This window comes from Entelurus aequoreus, linkage group LG11 (genome assembly GCF_033978785.1).
Source record: "Entelurus aequoreus isolate RoL-2023_Sb linkage group LG11, RoL_Eaeq_v1.1, whole genome shotgun sequence".
NCBI lineage: Eukaryota > Metazoa > Chordata > Actinopteri > Syngnathiformes > Syngnathidae > Entelurus > Entelurus aequoreus.
Window position 1 is genome coordinate 69,895,476 of NC_084741.1, and position 22,673 is coordinate 69,918,148.

General features: G+C 41.5%; 2 protein-coding genes across 2 annotated transcripts in view; both read left to right on the forward strand.

Moving 5' to 3' along the window:
- megf8 (multiple EGF-like-domains 8) overlaps positions 1 to 7,294 on the forward strand; it is a 50,031-nt gene extending 42,737 nt beyond the window's left edge. The window contains 5 exon segments of the mRNA XM_062062252.1: positions 526 to 718; positions 789 to 959; positions 1,031 to 1,161; positions 1,271 to 1,403; positions 4,022 to 7,294. Of these exon segments, the coding sequence (XP_061918236.1) occupies positions 526 to 718; positions 789 to 959; positions 1,031 to 1,161; positions 1,271 to 1,403; positions 4,022 to 5,515 (2,122 nt within the window). The 3' untranslated portion in view covers positions 5,516 to 7,294.
- A 2,082-nt stretch (positions 7,295 to 9,376) lies between these two features.
- On the forward strand, positions 9,377 to 20,266 carry LOC133660771 (oocyte zinc finger protein XlCOF6). Its single transcript, XM_062064355.1, has 2 exons — positions 9,377 to 10,139; positions 16,581 to 20,266. The coding sequence occupies exons 1-2, from the start codon at positions 9,722 to 9,724 to the stop codon at positions 17,957 to 17,959; spliced, it is 1,797 nt and encodes a 598-aa protein (XP_061920339.1). The 5' UTR covers positions 9,377 to 9,721; the 3' UTR covers positions 17,960 to 20,266.
- The last annotated feature ends 2,407 nt before the right edge of the window (positions 20,267 to 22,673 follow it).

A 22,673-nucleotide genomic window follows, 5' to 3' on the forward strand; every position in this document is an offset into this window, starting at 1 on the left:
TTCGCCATGTCAAAGATGTGAAAGTTTGATTGAATGATTGAAAGATTTATTGTTAATAAATGGGACGCTTTGCGTTCCCAAACAGTCATCTCTGTCCCGACAATCCCCTCCGTGGTAGCAGGAACCCCTATATACTACGCTAATTACACATCAAAACCCTGCGGCTTATAGTCGGGTGCGGCTTATATATGGAGCAATCTGTATTTCCCCCTACATTTAGCTGGTGCGGCTTATAGTCAGGTGCGGCTTATAGTCTGGAAATTACGGTATATGAGACTTTTAAAGTCATTTTGATAGTAGGCTAATATAGCTAATATAGACACTTACATCATGTGTTGCCTTCATTATAACACTTGTATATGGCTTTTAATTTTTTGCGGCTCCAGACAGATTTTTTTTTTGGGGTATTTTTGGTCCAATATGGCTCTTTCAACATTTTGGGTTGCCGACCCATGTATTAGCTAATTACGCTGCTTTGTTTCTTGTTTTTAATTTCATTACTCTGCTGTCTTTTTTCCTGTTTAGTGTCAGTGGTCAGTGTGAGCCAGTTTGCGCACAAGGCTGTGTGAACGGGACGTGCGTGTCCCCCGGTGTGTGCCGCTGTCACTTTGGCTTTGTGGGGGAAAACTGCTCCTCTCAGTGCAGCTGTAACAAACACAGCAATTGCGCAAGTGTGGCAAAACCGGACGTTTGCCTCGAATGCCACAACAACACCATAGTAAGTGCACTCTTGGAAGATTTGCGCACAAGCGATGCGTGTTGACGATTTCCCCTTCCGCCGTTCTCAGGGCAAGCACTGCGAAAAGTGTAAACCGCTGTTTGTGGGCTCGGCCAAAGGGGGTGGCACCTGTCGACCATGCCGAGAGTTCTGCAGGGGAAACAGCGCCCTATGTCTGTCCCGGGATGAACACAAGAAGGCCTTAGAGAACCCACGTCGCTTTCCCCTGGAACCGAACAGCGTAAGTGTCATTCCTGTCTTGGTTCTTATTCCTCGTGACGTCTAAATGGACCATGGTCTCTTATCCAACAGATTCACAACTGGGTGTCTGAGGGTCCCACAGAAGAGAACGCTGTTTGTGTGAGTTGCCAGAACAACAGCGTGGGTGACAAGTGTGAGAGCTGCCTCAGTGGTTTCTTCCTGCTGCAGGGGAAGTGTGAAAAGTGAGTGACCGCCATTAATACGATTTCAATACCATTAACAAATAAAAATCTTCCATCATATTCATGTCATTATATTAACAATCCACATTCAATCTCTCTTTGTTTCCAGGTGTCAGTGTAATGGCCACGCAGACACGTGCAATGAGCATGACGGCACAGCGTGTCCATGCCAGAACAACACAGAGACCTCCTCCTGTCTTAGTAGTCCTCAGAGTGACCGCAAGGACTGTTACCGACAACAGGTATGTACTGGAAGTGTGTTCATATCATAGAACTAGAATTACTGCCACAGTGGAACTTCTGAAGACAAGCACAATCCCGGTGGTTTCATTTCAGAACACATTAGTTGATATAATTAATACTTTAACATGCCTAACTTTCCTACAAGTGTTAAGAGCAGTTAGCCACTGTTTAAAAAACTAAAATAAAGTCAAACTACTCACCCATTTAAGATGCCCGACGCACACTTAAGTTAACAAAGCATTACTGCCATCTATGTTTTATAAGTGTTGTTCAGTCGTGGGCTGCAGCTATCGATTATTTCAGTAATCGAGTAATCTATTGATTAATTTGTTCGAGTAATCGAATTAAACACACTTTTTCGCCTTAACCTCTTAAGGCCCAAGCTGTTTGTTTACATGCTTTTTTTTTTTTATTTCTCTTTGCTATTTGGGCTTATTGGACCCTAATTAGAATAAAAACTAAGAATCATCTTTTGATATGATGTACTTATTCCATAAGTACACAAATGTGTACTTCATGTTTGGTGACATGCTAATTCTTATTTTTACACTTTTTTTTTCCAAATTCCATTGTATTTCATACTCTTCTGACACCACCAGATGGCAGTATAAGTGTCCACATAAGTGGCCATAAGACCCCAATTCAGTAGTGTACACAATTTTGGAAATAAGAGCTAAAAGGAGCTGTCCACGTATGTGGCCACTAAGCCTTTAAAAATCAGTGCCGTTATTAAAATTTATAGATAACGCGTCTGCAGTTTCCTAATGAAGCCTTAGCTTGACGCTCCTCTACTTTCTCCTGCTCCCGCTTGCTGCGGCAACAACAAACAAAACTCCAGACGCTCCTCTTCGTTTTGTATCGTTTACTTGTCAACTTAATCATTCAAAAACGTAAATCAATAACGATGTGGGAACAAGTGAATGGCAAAATAAATCGAGTTTGTTACAGTAAGAAAGAGTTAAAAAAAGTAAGAGTAAGTTCAAAAAAACGTGTGGCTCGATTCCACCCAACCTGACTGCCATTACCCATGATACATTGTGTCCAAAACCATATTACCACACAGATCCTTCCGCCATATATGCAATTAAACAGTTATATAATCTTCACTGTATTAAAGCAGTATAAAATAGTACGTCATCAAATTATTCAGACAAATGTAATAATTACAAATAAAGTGTACCTTATAAATATTCTAAGCATGCAATATATACATTTTCGTTAGAGATGTCCGATAATGGCTTTTTTGCCGATATTCCGATATTGTCCAACTCTTAATTACCCATTCCGATATCAACCGATACCGATATATACAGTCGTGGAATTAACACATTATTATGCCTAATTTTGTTGTGATCCCCCGCTGGATGCATTAAACAATATAAGAAGGTTTTCCAAAATAAATTAACTCAAGTTATGGAAAAAAATGCCAGCATGGCACTGCCATATTTATTATTGAAGTCACAAAGTGCATAATTTTTTTTAACATGCCTCAAAACAGCAGCTTGGAATTTGGGACATGCTCTCCCTGAGAGAGCATGAGGAGGTTGAGGTGGGCGGGGTTGGGGGGTGCCGAGGGTGTATATTGTAGCGTCCCGGAAGAGTTAGTGCTGCAAGGGGTTCTGAGTATTTGTTCTGTTGTGTTTATGTTGTGTTACGGTGCGGATGTTTTCCCGAAATGTGTTTGTCATTCTTGTTTGGTGTGGGTTCACAGTGTGGCGCATATTTATAACAGTGTTAAACTTGTTTATACGGGCACCCTCAGTGTGACCTGTATGGCTGTTGAACAAGTATGCCTTGCATTCACTTGTGTGTGTGAAAAGCAGTATATATTATGTGATTGGGCCGGCATGCAAAGGAAGTGCCTTTAAGGTTTATTGGCGCTCTGTACTTCTCCCTACGTCCGTGTACACAGCGGCGTTTTAAAAAGTCATACATTTTACTTTTTGAAACCGATACCGATAATTTTGAAACAGATAATTTCCGATATTACATTTTAAAGCATTTATCGGCCGATAATGTTGGCAGTCCGATATTATCGGACATCCCTAATTTTCGTATTATTTAAATAAAGTAAATAGTCCCCTTTTGGCTGAATAAACATAAAGCACCTTCCATAAAATGTAAATTAACTTAAACATTATTTTTATTTTTATTTTATTTTTTTTTATTTTTATTTTTTTATTTTATTTTATTTTTTTTTATTTTTTTTTTATAATGTCCTGCCCAGCTTCTCGGGCAAGTCATATAGCAGATGTAGATGCCCATATCGGCTGTTCAGATTCACTTTACAAAAGAGAAGTGTAGGATACTTATCTTGTTGCCTTACTTGTATTTTGACTTTATTAAATGTATTTATATTATCATTTGGTGCAGCCGGGCCAGAGCAGGAGGGGATAGAAAGAGAGAAAAAGGAAGACAGAGGGGGGAATTGTGGGGACAAGAGGGGGATTAGACAGAGAGACAAAAACAACAACTTAAACATTATTTAGGCTCCTACAGCGTCATTGCGTTAACCTTGACAGCCCTAAAAATAATCATGCTTCAATGTAAACAAGCAGTGTTCCAAACGGAACTGTACCCCTTTTTACGTATTTTGTCTTTGTAAAAATCTCTCCAGTGCGCCAAGTGCAAAGACTCTTTCAACGGCACACCGGTGAACGGGCGCCAGTGCTACCGCCAGTTCAACGTGGATACCGAGTGCTGCTTCGACCCCACCTCCCAGACCAACTGCTTCCACGACCCCACCATTCGCAACCTGCCCCGAGGGCGCACCGTCTTCTTCGCCGCCCAGCCGAAGTTCACCAACGTGGACATCCGGGTCACCATCGACGTCACCTTTGGCGAGGTGGAAGTGTACGTGTCCAACTCGCACGACACTTTCATCGTGGATGTGGACCGCCACACGGGCGTCCACGCCGTCTTGATCGAGGAGGAGTCTGCGGCTCGAGGGACAGCAACGGGGGTAGACAAGGATTCGCCCCCGTCCCCTATCAAGGTCTTTGCCAACGCTTCATCTGGTCTAGGTCCTGTCATTTCCCACAATCCATTGCAGCTGCAAGCAAAGTCTCCAGGCTCCGAGAGGGAAATTAGGGAGGAACGTTCTGAAGGCCTCATTACCTACATCACGGTGTGGAAACCGCAGACAGTCCTGATCGTCCGCAGTGTCCGGGACCGCGTGGTCATCACCTTCCCACACGAGGTGCACTCGCTCAAATCCAGCCGCTTCTACATCGCTCTCAGAGGGGTGGGGGCAGACGGCAAACAGGGCGAGTCCCAAGGCCTGCTCTTTTTGCGACAGGACCAAGCCCACATCGATCTGTTTGTCTTCTTCTCTGTCTTCTTCTCCTGTTTTTTCCTCTTCCTGTCTGTCTGCGTCCTTCTGTGGAAGGTCAAGCAGTTCCTGGACTTCCGGCGGGAGCAGCGCCGACACATCCAGGAGATGACTAAAATGGCGTCCCGGCCCTTCGCCAAGCTCACCATATACTTGGAGCCGGACGAGCCACAGCTCATCTATCTGCCGTCATCCGTGGGAGGGGTGGGCGGGAGCACCGTGTCGCTCGCCCACGCCCGCTCCGGCAAGTTAGGAGGAGTGATGGTGGCTCAGAGAGGTCGCGCCGGAGCCGTGTCCTACAAACATGACCTCGGCTCCGGGCCCACAGCCCACCACCATCACCACCTCACCCAAGGTGGGGGCAACAACGGCCAGCACCTTCCGCTACACTACCTGAACACCCACCACTACGCCGGCACCACCGCTGGCACCCAGGCCTCGCATCAACACCACCCGTCCACCTACAGCGGCTACCAGAACATCTGCCGCTCCGACCCCTTTCTGTCTCAGCTCATGGGCTTCTCCTACTCCTCCTTCAAGGTGGGGCCCATCACCCTGGAGCCCACGGACGACGGCATGGCTGGTGTGGCCACCGTCCTCTTTCAGCTGCCCGGGGGCGTCCTGGCTCCGAACCGTGCCTGTCTGGGCTCTGCGCTGGTTACGCTGCGGCAGAACCTGCAGGAGTACTGTGGCCACGGCAGCGGAGGTGGGCACGCAGGGGCGGGCGCCGGGCGCAAGGGGCTGATGGGGCATCAGCACCTGACCACTATGGCTATGTAGGACCCATACTATCTCACTGTATACTCAGCAGAAAGGAATTAAATTATTTGGCTTACATCTTTTATGGAAGGAGGAGCAATGAGAGATTTATCGTCACCTGTGGTGAGCAATTTGAACAATTGTACATACACCGTATAATGCTTTATTAAGTGTCCCGTATCATGTATCGCTTTACTGTACTTCAGTGTTTCAATCGACCAAGCCAGCTGTTCTGAGAATGCACCAAAACGACGACATTTCTCCACAATGACATCACTTTTGTTCACTTTGGAGGTATGAAGCTAGCGCTCGCTTTGGAACCAATACTGTATTTTCCGGAATATAAGTCGCACCGGCCGAAAATGCATTATAAAGAAGGAAAAAAACATATATATAAGTTGCACTGGAGTATAAGTCGCATTTTTGGGGGAAATGTATTTGATAAAACCCAACAGCAAGAATAGACATTTGAAAGGCAATTTAAAATAAATAAAGAATAGTGAACAACAGGCTGAATAAGTGTACGTTATATGAGGCATAAATAACCAACTGAGAAGGTGCCTGGTATGTTAACGTAACATATTATGGTAAGAGTCATTCAAATAACTATAACATATAGAACATGCTATACGTTTACCAAACAATCTGTCACTCCTAATCGCTAAATCCCATGAAATCTTATACGTCTAGTCTCTTACGTGAATGAGATCAATAATATTATTTGATATTTTACGCTAATGTGTTAATAATTTCACACATAAGTCGCTCCTGAGTATAAGTCGCACCAAACTATGAAAAAAAACTGCGACTTATAGTCCGAAAAATACGGTACATGCTTTAATACCCAATAGTGACAATCAAGCTTCCAATTGAGACTAAAATCAATATAAGTACAGCATTAAGTGCAGCAATTGTGATTGTTACAGCTGGAAAAATATATGTAATATGAGTTTTTTTTGTCTATACGGCAGGCTTCCAGGAATCATATTTATGTTTGTCTTTTTGCATTTCATTCACCTGCTAAATTGTTAGTGTTATCTGCACATCTGCCTTCATGACTTGCCTTGTATTTGAGTCAATGGACTCACTCTGAATACTGTGCTTTTTATGTTTTGTAAAGATAAAAATAGTTATTGTCGTTTCTAAATTAAAGAGAAGTGCATTCGTCCATCCAAATGAAGAAAATTGCTCAAGTGTGATGATGTTTTCTGTACGTGGAATTTATGTCCGTCTGGCTCGTTTTTGCCGGACTGCTTTTGATTTGTGCAAACCTGCCTGCATAGATGATTGTATTAGCTGCCGTTAAGTAAAACAACTAAAATAATGGCTAACAATAATGGATACAGCAAGAAATAAAATGTGTTATTTTGCGAGTACAGTGGAAATAGGATGAATTATCTTCGGAACTCCTCCTGGTGAGAGCGATTGATAGCATTGCTAAATGAAATGACTGAACGACATGTTCAATGTTTTTTTTTTTTCAATTGCATGGGGCCAATGGGCCCCTATTTATGTGAAACACTAACAATCATGTAAGACACAATTTTTAACAACTAAGAAGGTTTAAGTTATGAACTGAATTACCCTGATATATTTTAAGCTTACCGGTAATTAAATATTTGTCTTCATAACAACATTACAAAAAAAGTGTTTTTTTGGTCATGTACTGTATCATCCATTTTTTTGAACATGCTTTATTTTTGTACATAACTTTTCAAAGAAGGGAACAGTGTTGTACAGAAGATGGCATTAAGGTGATCTGTCATGAGTCGGGTGAAATAATAAAGTCTGTGAATATGATCGTGGTGTATTTTATGCAGTCCCTCTCAAATAGTGGGCCGTGGTGTGACCCCGGGGAATATGTTTTATCAGTATTAAGCTACAAATCCGCTTGAAAATGCTGTGCACTGCAAAAGGTGCTCATTGTAGCCATTAATCCTGAGTCCCTCATTTTGATTAAAAGGAGGAACAGTGTGGTTTTCGTCCTGGTCGTGGAACTGTGGACCAGCTCTTTACTCTCGGCAGGGTCCTTGAGGGTGCATGGGACTTTTCCCAAACAGTCTATGTGTTTTGTGGACTTAGACTTAGACAAATTTTAATGATCCACAAGGGAAACCGTTCCACACACCAAGGCTGCCCTTTGTCACCGATTCAGTTCATAACTTTTATGGACAGAATTTCTAGGCGCAGTCAGGGTGTTGAGGGGATCCGGTTTGGTGGCTGCAGGATTAGGTCTCTGCTTTTTGCAGATGATGTGGTCCTGATGGCTTCATCTGGCCAGGATCTTCAACTCTCACTGGATTGGTTCTCAGCCGAGTTATATGTGTTTTATGTTGCACGATTGCGTCAAGTAAAATTCCTAGTTTGTGAACCCGTTCTCAAACAATGGCAATAACAACTATTCTGATTCTGATTCTGACTGGGATGAGAATCAGCACCTCCAAGCCGGAGTCCATGGTTCTTTCCCAGAAAAGGGTGTAGTGCCATCTCCGGGTTGGGGAAGAGATCTTGCCCCAAGTGGAGGAGTTCAAGTACCTCGGAGTCTTGTTCACGAGTGAGGGAAGAGTGGATCGTGAGATCGACAGGCGGATCGGTGCGGCGTCTTCAGTAATGCGGGCGCTGTATCGATCCGTTGTGGTGAAGAAGGAGCTGAGCCGGAAGGCAAAGCTCTCAATTTACCGGTCAATCTACGTTCCCATCCTCACCTATGGTCATGAGCTTTGGGTTATGACCGAAAGGACAAGATCACGGGTACAAGCGGCCAAAATGAGTTTCCTTTGCCGAGTGCCGGGTCTCTCCCTTAGAGATAGGGTGAGAAGCTCTGCCATCCGGGGGGAGCTCAGAGTAAAGCCGCTGCTCGGAGCCAGATGAGGTGGTTCGGGCATCTGGTCAGGATGCCACCCGAACGCCTCCCTAGGGAGGTGTTTAAGGCACGTCCGACCGGTAGGAGGCCACAGGGAAGACCCAGGACACGTTGGGAAGACTATGTCTCCCAGCTGGCCTGGGAACGCCTCGGGATCCCCCTGGGAGGAGCTGGGCGAAGTGGCTAGGAAGAGGGAAGTCTGGGCTTCTCTGCTTAAGCTGCTGCCCCCGCGACCCGACCTCGGATAAGCGAAAGAAAATGGATTAATGGAGTTTATTTAATGTAATTTTATAGCATCAAATGGTTCAAGTCAGTCGAAAAATGTTCACTGTAAATACTTTTTTTCCCACCCAAATGAATGTACTAACCCAGACTAAAAAACAATGATTCATTCATTCATTTTTTATTTATCTCCTTCATTGATGTGCATTTTTGATCAATAGGCAATTAAACTCTAACAACAAAACATATATTTACACACCTATGCTTGAGAAGGAACAGGATGAAGAAAAATGATAATGAAGTTATTTGTTGCAAATTAATAAAAATGGGACCCATCACCTCCCTGCTTGGCACTCGGCATCAAGGGTAGGAATTGGGGGTTAAATCACCGAAATGATTCCCGAGCGCGGCCACCACTGCTGCTTGCTGCTCCCCTCACCTCCCAGGGGGTGGAACAAGGGTGATGGGTCAAATGCAGAGGGTAATTTCACCACACCTAGTGTGTGTGTGTGTGTGTGTGACTATCAGTGGTACTTTAACTTTAACTTATATCTCTTTTGTTGCTGTCTAATGTTAATAAGCAAACAATGTAATCCAGAGGTGTACTTACACTTTTATAGACAAATTATATTTATAGTCGCAGTGGAGAAATGTTTCCTCTTTCTTCCAATTGAGTAATAGTGGACACTTTTTAATGCAAGAATGTAGAAGATGAGGAAGGATAGGGGCGTGGTTTTATTCGGGGATTTAAACAAGGACGTTCTTGATTGGCCACAGAAACCGGAAATGCCCCCTCTTCATCCAGTACGGGCTTGTACTGTATTCTCATCAAAGTGCCAAATGTAGCAGGTTAGTAAACAGTACACAGGCCTTGCTGTAGCACGCCGGCCTTTTAAAGCGGCTTTTTGGAATAATATTTATAAATATCATACAGCGGACGAAGCCACAATACGTGAGGCGTCGCTGACTGCTTGACCGCGGCCAGGTTAATGCGGTTAGCCGCCATGCTAACCCCCCGATGCTAACGCTAGCATCGTTGTTATTGTCCTCTTTGACGTCTCATTGTGCGGCGAGTGTTTTATTGTTATTTTATTTTTTAACATCTTGTCGCTTTAAGCTGTGCGTCGTCCACGGGGCGCAACATGAGGGTGGAGTCGAAAAACAAAGCGAAGGCGGACGGCGGCGACGTCGTCGTCACGGTCAAACGTGAAATGGGCGAGGAAGATGGAGACTGTGATGAGTGTTGTACCAATGGAGATGAGCTCCACATCCAAATCAAAGAGGAGCCACACGCCCTGGAGATCACTGAGGTGTATTATGGGGTCACGTTAGGCTCCCAGCCTGATGCTGCTGCTGCTGCTGGTGGTGGTGATGGCGACAGGACACCCTTTACGGATGGTCTTCACCACCACTACCATCTGGCGGGGGTTTTAAAAGAAGAAGAACCAGATGTGCAGCCCGAATGCGATGTGACTGTCAAGGAGGAGCATTTCATCAAAGAAGAGGAGGGAGAGGAGTTGCAGGATGGAGACAACATGGATGAGGAGTTTGTCTGCACAGGTAGGAGTCAATGTCGTCGTCATGGAAACAAAGGGATGGAGCTCACCAATTAGCATCACAGAAGTAAAACTACTCACCCCCAGTAAGGCACGCTGCAACATTTGGGTCCAGCCGCGCTCAAATACTAAATACCTAAAACAGGGGTCACCAACGTGGTGCCCGCGGGCACCAGGTAGCCCGTAAGGACCAGATGAGTAGCCCGCTGGCCTGTTCTAAAAATAGCTCAAATAGCAGCACTTACCAGTGAGCTGCCTCTATTTTTTAAATTTTATTTATTTACTAGCAAGCTGGTCTCGCTTTGCCTGACATTTTTAATTCTAAGAGAGACAAAACTCAAATAGAATTTGAAAATCCAAGAAAATATTTTAAAGACTTGGTCTTCACTTGTTTAAATAAATTCATTAATTTTTTTACTTTGCTTCTTATAACTTTCAGAAAGACAATTTTAGAGAAAAAATACAACCCTAAAAATGATTTTAGGATTTTCAAACACATGTACCTTTTTACCTTTTAAATTCCTTCCTCTTCTTTCCTGACAATTTAAATCAATGTTCAAGTAAATTTATTTTTTTTATTGTAAAGAATAATAAATACATTTTAATTTAATTCTTCATTTTAGCTTCTGTTTTTTCGACGAAGAATATTTGTGAAATATTTCTTCAAACTTATTATGATTAAAAATCAAAAATTTTATTATGGCAAATCTACAAAATCTGTAGAATCAAATTGAAATCTTATTTCAAAGTCTTTTGAATTTCTTTTAAAATTTTTGTTCTGGAAAATCTAGAAGAAATAATGATTTGTCTTTGTTAGAAATATAGCTTGGTCCAATTTGTTATATATTCTAACAAAGTGTAGATTGGATTTTAACCTATTTAAAACATGTCATCAACATTCTAAAATTAATCTTAATCAGGAAAAATTACTAATGATGTTCCATAAATTATTTTTTTAATTTTTTCAAAAAGATTCGAATTAGCTAGTTTTTCTCTTCTTTTTTTTTCGGTTGAATTTGGAATTTTAAAGAGTCGAAATTGAAGATAAACTATGTTTCAAAATTTAATTGTCATTAATTATTAATAATAACATAGAGTTAAAGGTAAATTGAGCAAATTGGCTATTTCTGGCAATTTATTTAAGTGTGTATCAAACTGGTAGCCCTTCGCATTAATCAGTACCCAAGAAGTAGCTCTTGGTTTCAAAAAGGTTGGTGACCCCTGACCTAAAAGATGTACAAACCCTGTTTCCATATGAGTTGGGAAATTGTGTTAGATGTAAATATAAACAAAATACAATGATTTGCAAATAATTTTCAACCCATATTCAGTTGAATATGCTACAAAGACAAGATATTTGATGTTCAAACTGATAAACTTTTTTTTTTTTTGGCAAATAATCATTAACTTTAGAATTTGATGCCAGCAACACGTGACAAAGAAGTTGGGAAAGGTGGCAATAAATACTGGTAAAGTTGAGGAATGCTCATCAAACACTTATTTGGAACATCCCACAGGTGAACAGGCAAATTGGGAACAGGTGGGTGCCATGAATGGGTATAAAAGTACATTCCATGAAATGCTCAGTCATTCACAAACAAGGATGGGGCGAGGGTCACCACCTTGTCAGCAAATGCGTGAGCAAATTTAAAATAGCACTTTAGATAAATTTGACCATGAATTGATTAACATGAACCCCGACTTAAACAAGTTGAAAAACTTATTCGGGTGTTACCATTTAGTGGTCAATTGTACGGAATATGTACTGTACTGTGCACTAATAAAAGTCTCAATCAATCAAATTTCAGTCTGGATACAAAGCTTTGCACAGTACTGAATCTGCACTTTTAAAGGTTTTTAATGACCTGCTTTTAATGACTGATTCTGGCAGCTCTGCCATTTTAAATGGGTTATACTTGTATAGCACTTTTCTACCTTTAAGGTACTCAAAGCGCTTTGACACTATTTCCACATTCACCCATTCATTCACACACTGATGGCGGGAGCTGCCATGCAAGGCCCTAACCACGATTCATCAGGAGCAAGGGTGAAGTGTCTTGCTCAAGGACACACGGATTGTGACGAGGTTGGTAGAAGGTGGGGATTGAACCAGTGACCCTCAGGTTGCTGGCATGGCCACTCTCCCAACAGCGCTACGCCGTCCCCAAGTGGCGCAGTGCTTTTAGATCTCACAGCTGCCTTTGACACAGTCGACCACACAATTCTTTTAGACCGCCTGAGAGACTGTGTGGGTGTCAGGGGGACTGCATTGGAGTGGTTCAGATCCTACCTGTCCGAGAGGTCTTTCTCATGTAAAAAATATACAACAGAAAGTAGCAAGAAACACGTCAGTAATGAATAAAGCAAAACATGTTCTAGACCAAAAATCACTTCATATTCTCTACTGCTCACTAGTGTTACCATATCTGAGTTATTGTGCAGAAATATGGGGAAATAACTACAAAAGTACACTTCATTCATTAACGGGGTTACAAAAAAGATCAGTTAGAATAATACATAATGTTGGATATAGAGAACATACAAACCCTTTTATTTATTGAATCAAAGATACTGAAATTCCACGACATAGTGAATTTGCAAACAGCTAAAATTATACACAAAGCAAACTATAACCTGCTACACAAGAATATACAACAATTCTTCTCAAAAAAAGAGGACAAATATAATCTTAGAGAAAAATGTAATTTAAAACATTTGTATGCACGTACAACACTTAAGACCTTCAGTATATCAGTATGTGGAATTAAATTATGGATTGGATTAAGCAAAGCAATTAAACAATGTACTAATATTACATAATTTTGGAGAAATGTGTTTTGGTGCAATTGCAGCCTTTTTTAGAGGAAAATAGCACTTTAGATCCATTTCAGTCTGGATACAAAGCTTTGCACTGTACTGAATCTGCACTTCTAAAGGTTTTTAATGATTTGCTTTTAATGTCTGACTCTGGCAGCTCTGCCATTTTAGTGCTTTTAGATCTCACAGCTGCCTTAGACACAGTCGACCACACAATTCTTTTAGACCGCCTGAGAGACTGTGTGGGTGTCAGGGGGACTGCATTGGAGTGGTTCAGATCCTACCTGTCAGAGAGGTCCTTCTCTGTCAGGCTGGGGGACGCCACCTCTTCTTCTGCACCGCTTTACTGTGGTGTTCCCCAGGGATCTATTCTGGACCCCATCCTGCTTGCTTTTTATCTCCCCCCTCTTGGAGAGATGTTTAAGAGGCATGGAGTGTCTTATCATTTTTTTGCAGGCAACTGCCAAATTGATATGCCGATTGCAAAAGGCCACGGCCCCCTGACACCCCTTCTCAACTGTCAATGCGACGTCAAAGCTTGGCTAGCCCAGAATTTTTTAATAATGAATGAGGGAAAAACGGAAATTTTAGTTTTTGGACCGGCCCTCTAGGGATGATACTCGAAACCGGTTTTCCCGGTTGTTTGATAAGAAAAGAACCGAGTCCTTGGACTCGAATCCCTTTTTGAGAACCGGTACCCGTTATCGAGACCACTATAGTAAAGGAAAAGAGTTGATTCTTTATTCGAATCCCGTCCCGACCAGAAATGCTCCGTGGGACATCACAAGAAATGACGTCACGTAGCTCAGTCATTAGGCGCAGATAGCGAAAGCAGGAAAACAATGGACGGGAAAAAGCGCTCCAAGGTGTAATAAAGTTCAAAACAAAAGGTATAATCCATCGAATAACTTTACTGAGAGATTTTAGCAGGGTACAACACATGACGAACACTTTTACGACCAACCGGAAACATAGCAACCAGGCTAGCAACGCACTTCCTTTACGGCAGCTGTCGCAACGTTCTTAAAACAACCGCAGCACATACATATATATACAACATACGGGATCTCCCTTTTTTAACTTTTGTTTTTCTTTCCTTGTAAACAAAACAAAATCACACTGTAGATGTGTTGTTTGTCTAATTATAAATAATGCAGACGAGGCGTGTTGGCTGAGTTCTTGACGTTTACTTTCACAGCGTGGCAACATGCAACACTTTTCGGGGCTACCGCGCATGCTCGTAACTCCCGTTGCATGCTGGGTAGTGTAGTTGTTATATTCTCTAGCTCATAACATTTTTCCCCCTATAAAGAAATAATGTTAACTCAATAAAGTGTATTTCTTTTTTTAGCTTTAACTTTTCATTTTTTAGCATTGTAACCACATTTGCAAACAACTTTTCTCTTCATAGAATTTTCTTTCAATAAAGAAATAAAGTGCAAAAATGTCAAAGCATCATAACAAACAGTTATGTCAAATAGCAGCAGAAGTGCACTTTTTGGAGAGCTGTATTATTTTCAGTTTTGTGCCCAAGGGACTGATTTTATTTAACACTATATTATTATTTATACACCTATAGTGATCACAGAGACAGCTAGTTTTTGTGTTACTGTATATATTTGTTTCTCTGAAAAATCCCACTTAATATACTTTGGGTAACAACAGTCAATATTTATTTATTTTTTTTAATTTTTTTTAGGTGGGTAACAGTCAATATTTATTTATTTATTAGATTTTATTTTTTTTAATTATATAATAAAAGTGAAGTGTGAAGTGAAGTGAATTACATTTATATAGCGCTTTTTCTCAAGTGACTCAAAGCGCTTTACATAGTGAAACCCAATATCTAAGTTACATTTAAACCAGTGTGGGTGGCACTGGGAGCAGGTGGGTAAAGTGTCTTGCCCAAGGACACAACGGCAGTGACTAGGATGGCGGAAGCGGGGATCGAACCTGCAACCCTCAAGTTGCTGGCACGGCCGCTCTACCAACCGAGCTATACCGCCCGTATTGGTTTAACAAAAGCTCAAAAGTGAGCTTTTGTTAAACCAAATATTGTGTTTTTTTCCATATACAACAACCTATCTGGACTCGATAAGAGAATCGATAAGGAATCGGTTCGATAAGAGGATTCGATAATAGGCTCGAACTCGATAATTCCTTATCAAACATCATCCCTACGGCCCTCATTGACTTGGGACCATTGCAAAATGATGTGCGTCCCAAAGTCACCAGTCTTGATGTCACTATAGACAGTGATTTTAAACTTGACAAACAAGTCAATGGCGTTTTATAATCGTGTTTTTATCATCTTCGTTTTTTAGCAAAAGTAAAACCGTTTTTATCTTTTAACCTTTTTGAACAAGTTGTGCATGCTTTTATTTCAAGTCGCCTGTACTACTGCAATGCACTTTATGCTGGCATTAGCCAAAAAAGCTCTCTCCCGGTTGCAGTTAGTCCAGAACGCGGCAGCACAACTTTTAACAGGGGCCAGGAAACGGGAGCTTATAACCCCAATTCTTGAGACTTTGCACTGGCTCCCTGTTCATTTTAGAATTGATTTTAAAATGTTGCTGTTTGGTTTTAAAGCTTTGCATGGACTGGCACCTCATTTATATTTCGGACCTCATCCAAATGTACACTCCTGCGAGCGCTCTGAGGTCCGAGAGCCAGCTCCAGCTCGTGGTGCCCAAGACAAGATTTAAAACCAGGGGCGACGGGGACTTCTAAGCTCTGGACCACTCTGCCCCTCCATGTTCGAACTGCTCCCACAGTGGAGTGTTTTAAGTCTCGTCTTAAGACCCACTTTTAATCTCTGGCTTTTAACACTATGTGAGTTGTGTGGTCCTCTGTATTTTTAAATTTGTATTTTTATTTATTGTTTTAATGGTTTTACCCTTTAAAATAGTTTTTAATCATATTTATTTTTATTTTGGTTTTATATTTATTTATTTTGTTTTTATTCAGTCATTGGTGTAGCTAAGGATAGTATTTGAATCTTGTTTTTAATATTTTTGTGCAACACTTTGGAAACATTTTTGTTGTTTAACCGTGCTATATAAATGAAGGGGATTGGATGGGATTTTCTTAGGTTAAAACCTCTTAAGGCCCAAGCTGTTTGTTTACATGCTTTGTTATTTGGGCTTATTGGTCCCTAATTAGAATAAAAACTAAGAATCATCTTTTGATATGATGTACTTTGTTTGTAAGTAACAAACATGTACTTCATGTTTAGTGACATGCTCATTCTTATTTTTACACTTTTTTTTTTCCAAATTCCATTGTATGTTATACTCTTCTGACACCACCAGATGGCAGTATAAGTGTCCACATAAGGGCCATAATACCCCAATTCAGTAGTGTTCACAATTTTGGAAATAAGAGCTAAAAGGTGCTCTCCACGCATGTGGCCAACTAAGCCTTTAGTTAAGGTTGCAAGGAAAACTTGAAACATTAACAACTAAGATAAAAAAGACGCGACTTTCTGAAAAAGTTGCTGCAAATTGAGGCGTTTTAGGCTAAACCAATCACAAAAGTCTGTGAAGTCCTGGAGGCACTGGTTGTTATGCCTTAATACTACTAAACTGTTTTAATGTGCTTCTGTCTTTGTCACTCTCACCCATCTTAGGGTCAAATGAGTTTTTCCCTTGTCCCCACTGTGATGTGTCCTTCACCAACCTGGACTTCTTGGAGAAGCACGTCAAGTGGGTCCACCAGAAAGAGTACCTGGCCGAGCTGAATAACTGCCTCTCCAGCCACGCCCAAAAAAGCCTCATCCCCAAACACACCTGCACCGTCTGCAGCAGCACCTTCAGCTCCAAAGTCTACCTTCGGGTCCATGTCAGAGAGAGCCACCCTTCTGCCCCGACCCGCCGGCTCCACCCGTGCCCGACATGCGTGCGCAGCTTCCAGTACTTAAAGAACCTGAAAAACCACTGCCAGCGCTGGCACAACATGTCAGTGGTCATCAGAGGGGGGAACCTGTGCTGCGTCGACTGCGGGAAGAGCTTCAAAGCCACCTGGGGCCAGGGGCCTCACTTGTGTCACCAGCCGCACACAGAATCCGAGGAAAAGCCCATCTGTCTGGATCTGGGATTGAAGTGTCCAGAGTGTGATAAGAAGCTGCGCACCCCGCAGAGCCTGGAGGACCACATGCGCATCCACACGGGCGAGCGTCCGTTTGTCTGCAAGGACTGCGGCAGGCGCTTTGTGGAGCGCAGCAGCTGGCGGCAGCACCAGAGGATCCACACGGGGGAGAAGCCGCACAAGTGTCAAGTGTGCGGCAAGGCCTTCCAGAGGGGACACCAACTCAAGTGCCACCTCACCACGCACTCGGCTAAGAAGGAGTACTCCTGCTCCCAATGCGGGAAGGAGTTTGGATTAAAGGCGAGCCTCAACCTGCACTTGAGAACGCACTCTAGCGAGAAGCCCTTCCACTGCCTGGCTTGCGAGAAAACCTTCAACACCCGCAAGAACCTGCGCGTGCACACCAAGCTGCACAGCGAGAAGTCTCACCAGTGCGGCGACTGCGGCCTGAAGATCAGCGACCTGGGGGCTCTGAAGATACACCTGAGGACGCACACGGGCGAGAGGCCCTACCACTGCACCGTCTGCGGCAACAAGTTCATCCGCCTGTCGCATCTGCGGAACCACCAGCGCACGCACACCGGCGAGAGACCCTACAAGTGCGACCAGTGCGACAAGAGCTTCACGCAGTCCGGGGACCTGGTGAAGCACAAGAGGATACATTCCGGGGAGAAGCCCTTCGAGTGTCCCGAGTGCCAACGCCGCTACACCTCGTCCGGCGACCTAGGCAAGCACCGCAGGACACACACTAACCTGCGCCCGTACATGTGTCAGGAATGCAGCAAGAGCTTCCGCTTGTCCGGCCATTTGAAAACTCACATGCTCACTCACACCGGAGAGAAGCCGTACTCCTGCCCCAACTGCTTCCGCAGTTTTGCTCGCTCCCATCACCTCTCCGGACACATCGCTAAGTGTCGCTGAGGATAAACCCAGAGGATCCTAGCTACAGAACTCACTTCTAGATCTAGGTTTTGAAACTGACTGATACAGTGGAACCCCGAACGTCGAACCATAATCGATCCTTTTTGTTGCGGGAAAGCTGGAGCCTCCTAACCTAGCAGACTGTGAGGTGATTTAGCGATTGATGTCCAGTCAATCACACACAACGTTTTCCACTCACTTCCACACCTAGCAGGAGTCAATCCCAATTAACTGACGCCAAATCCGTTCTGGGATGTCCGATTTGTTACAATGAAGAAACCGTTTTCCCATGAGAAATAGTTGTAACTGAGGCTATACCTGTACGAACACAGATATTTAAAAAACTAGTAAATAATGCCAAATTAAAAACTAGACAATATGAATTATTAGCCGTATTAGCAAATCCAACCTTCACAAAAATGTAATTTCACTTATCAATGCCCCCGTTTTTTCTGCACACCAAATCTGTGACACAGATCAGATAAATGCTCCAAAGTGCTTCAAATTTGATCTTTCCGCTTCAGATTCAGGTTGCATAAAGAGGTAGTCCGAATCCAATTGGAATCTGGGGCCGTACTTATCAAGCTTCTTAGAATTACTCCTAAGAAGTCTGCTAAGAGTTGACTTAAGAGTAAATAAATTCTTCGCTGAAAGCTGCACTTAAAAGTTAGTTATCAAGCGTCTTACTCACACTTTCAGCGAAGTGTAGGACTGAATCTTAAGTGTCACACTCAGAGCTGCATTACGACATTACTATGTGCCGTAAACGGAATTTTAGGTGACGTCATTTCTGTGTCCATAGAAATGACCAATCACGGAAGGGAATCCGTTGTCTAAGAATAAAGAAATATCTTGGAAATATTTAAGTGGACATTGGGAGTGTATATTTTGACAATAAACTACAAAATAATACAAAACAAACTAGTCCTCGCCGGCACTCACGCTACCGCTCCCTCTCTTCTATCGCCCACACACTCACTGATGTCACTCACCTCACGGCCACACACATACGCTACTGTCATAACATTTTCTTTCCAATTCATTAATTAGGCAACTAATTTGAAACTGGTGTGGGTGGCTCTATATATACTAGCCCACTGCAGACACATGCAGAAATCAACAAGGAATCGAAAAGTATTAAATCTGTGACAAAAATAATATCCGCTCTGTCTAAACGATACCGTTTGATCAGCTGCTCGTCATCAAAAAAAACCAAAACATTGTTCCGTTCCCTGAACGTTCGCGCACGTCTCTCTCGCCTCAGTGCCATCCCCTGCTGGCAACTCCTAACCACTTAAGACACCTCTGAAGGTCTCTTAAATATCGTGGAGAGTAGGAGTGATTCTTAGACTTAAGAACGTTGATAAAAAGCTTTTATTCTTAAGTTTGAGAGTAGGACTAAATTTTGCAAATTCTCAGGACTTAAGTGTAAAATGGCACTCTAAGAAGCTTGATAAGTACGGCCCCAGATCTTTTCAAACGTGACTTCCCTATAAACGGAAATGCGACCTGAATGCGACTTTTGCATCATCTTTAGGCGACCTACGTTATTCGTGTGCACAAAGAGAGACGCAGCCCGCCAGCAGAAGTGGATACGTCGTCACAACGTCCGGTTTCGGTGAGCAAAGTATTTTTCCCGTGGCCGAATTATCGCTGCATCACTAGTCAATAGTGTGCAATTAATGGATTAAATGTAATATATACAGATATATGTATATATCAGAGGTGTGGACTTGAGTCACATGACTTGGACTCGAGTCAGACTCGAGTCATGAATTTGATGACTTTAGACTCGACTTGACAAAATGTAAAGAGACTTGCAACTCGACTTAGACTTTAACATCAATGACTTGTGACTCCACTTGGACTTGAGCCTTTTGACTTAAACTTGAAGTAGTTACAATGCAATATGCCATGGAAATACAATGTTAACACTTTTGTGCAAATAAGTACAGTTGCACTTGTTTTTCAAATGTGTTTATTCTGTAAAGGAATGAGTTAAATGTTTAAAATGACTGGTTAATAGTGCTATTATGAAGTGTAATGTCAGCACTATTTTTTTCCCTGTAAATTCAAATGCACTTGTTTGAATAAATAAATACAGCGTTTTAAAAGCATACACAATCTGTGTGAATATATTAGTCTGTGGTTTAAAGGACTTGAAAGGACTCAAAACTCACAATGTAGGACTTGGGACTTGACTTGAGACTTTCCAGTCTTGACTTTGGACTTGCCTGTCTTGACTCTGGACTTGAGGGCAAAGACTTGAGGCTTCCTTATGACTTGCAAAACAATGACTTGGTCCCACCTCTGGTATATATATATATATATATATATATATATATATATATATATATATATATATATATATATATATATATATATATATATATATATATATATATATATATATATTATATTATATTAGGGATGTCCGATAATGGCTTTTTGCAGATATCCGATATGCCGATATTGTCCAACTCTTTAATTTCCGATACCGATATCAACCGATACCGATATCAACCGATATATACAGTCGTGGAATTAACACATTATTATGCCTAATTTGGACAACCAGGTATGGTGAAGATAAGGTACTTTTTAAAAAAATGAATCAAATAAAATAAGATAAATAAATTAAAAACATTTTCTTGAATAAAAAAGAAAGTAAAACAATATAAAAACAGTTACATAGAAACTAGTAATGAATGAAAATTTTTGTAAAATTAACTGTTAAAGGTTAGTACTATTAGTGGACCAGCAGCACGCACAATCATGTGTGCTTACGGACTGTATCCCTTGCAGACTGTATTGATATATATTGATATATAATGTAGGAACCAGAATATTAATAACAGAAAGAAACAACTAGAGATGTCCGATAATATCGGTCTGCCGATATTATCGGCCGATAAATGCGTTATAATGTAATATCGGAAACTATCGGTATCGGTTTTTTGTTATCAGTATAATTTTTTTATTTTTACTTTTTTATTTTTTTATTAAATCCACATAAAAAACACAACATACACTTACAATTAGTGCACCAACCCAAAAAACCTCCCTCCCCCATTCACACTCATTCACACAAAAGGGTTGTTTCTTTCTGTTATTAATATTCTGGTTCCTACATTATATATCAATATATATCAATACAGTCTGCAAGGGATACAGTCCGTAAGCACACATGATTGTGCGTGCTGCTGCTCCACTAATAGTACTAACCTTTAACAGTTAATTTTACAAATTTTCATTAATTATTAGTTTCTACGTAACTGTTTTTATATTGTTTTACTTTCTTTTTTATTCAAGAAAATGTTTTTAATTTATTTATCTTATTTTATTTGATTCATTTTTTTAATAAGTACCTTATCTTCACCATACCTGGTTGTCCAAATTAGGCATAATAATGTGTTAATTCCACGACTGTATATATCGGTTGATATCGGTTGATATCGGTAATTAAAGAGTTGGACAATATCGGCATATCGGATATCGGCAAAAAGCCATTATCGGACATCCCTAGAAACAACCCTTTTGTGTGAATGAGTGTAAATGGGGGAGGGAGGTTTTTTGGGTTGGTGCACTAATTGTAAGTGTATCTTGTGTTTTTTATGTGGATTTAATTAAAAAAAACAACAAACAAAAAAAACAACGATACGGATAATAAAAAAACCGATACCGATAATTTCCGATATTACATTTTAACGCATTTTTCGGCCGATAATATCGGCAGACCGATATTATCGGACATCTCTATATTATATACATTATATACTTTGATTCCGAATAAATAGCAATTGTTGAAGGACCGGAATTGACGTGTATGCTGTGGCGTATTTTCTTAGATGTTACGTACATTGCGTAAGTTTTTACCTAAATGAGTTAAAAATGGAGCTAACGTAGATCCACGCTGATGTCCGTGTTGCCTCTGCTTAACATTCATAAAACGATTAGAACCCTCCCAAATATATTACACTGAGTATATTTATTCAGACATTATATTACGTTATTTGCCTTAATGGACCAATGAAAACCAACATTCTCGTCGCTTTCTAAAAAGCATTTAAAAAAACGAACAGGCCAAAGGGACGACATTTTGATTTTAAAAATGGGTGGGGTCACAATTGGCTTTGAGTACAGAGTGGGGTGTGGTTTAAAGGATTCAACGCATGTTTTTAACTTTTTGTCCTTTTTAAAAAAGTATTTACGTACAATTACGTGGTGCTAAAAAAACATTTTAACGAAATTAATATATTTTTTAACTTAACTGTCAATAAAGTGTTTGTAAAAAAAAAATACAGCTTCACTACTTTAGTCATATTTTTTGCGCTCAAGAAAGTTCTCTCTGACTTTAGCTCCAGACTTTTTCTGTGTGTTTGATATTGTCATTACTGTCACAAGTGGTGGAAAAGTGTATCACAACTGGGTACCGCTGCAGCCCATGTGGACCACAGTTGAGAAACAGATATGTTTTGGCGGCCCTCGAGTGTGCGCTCGTAACCCAACAATGGCAGAGCCGTGTATATGTATATAAACCGAGTTGGTCCCCAACATGGCACCCTGTGGTCCAGTGAGGGGTTTTTGATTAGTCAGAGATTGGCCATACTCTCTCTGATTGGTCAAAAGCCCCTCACATGACTACATGTTGGGGACCAAGTCTGAAACCGAGTTGGCCGTACTCCCTCTATACACGGTTTTAAGGTTAAGAAAC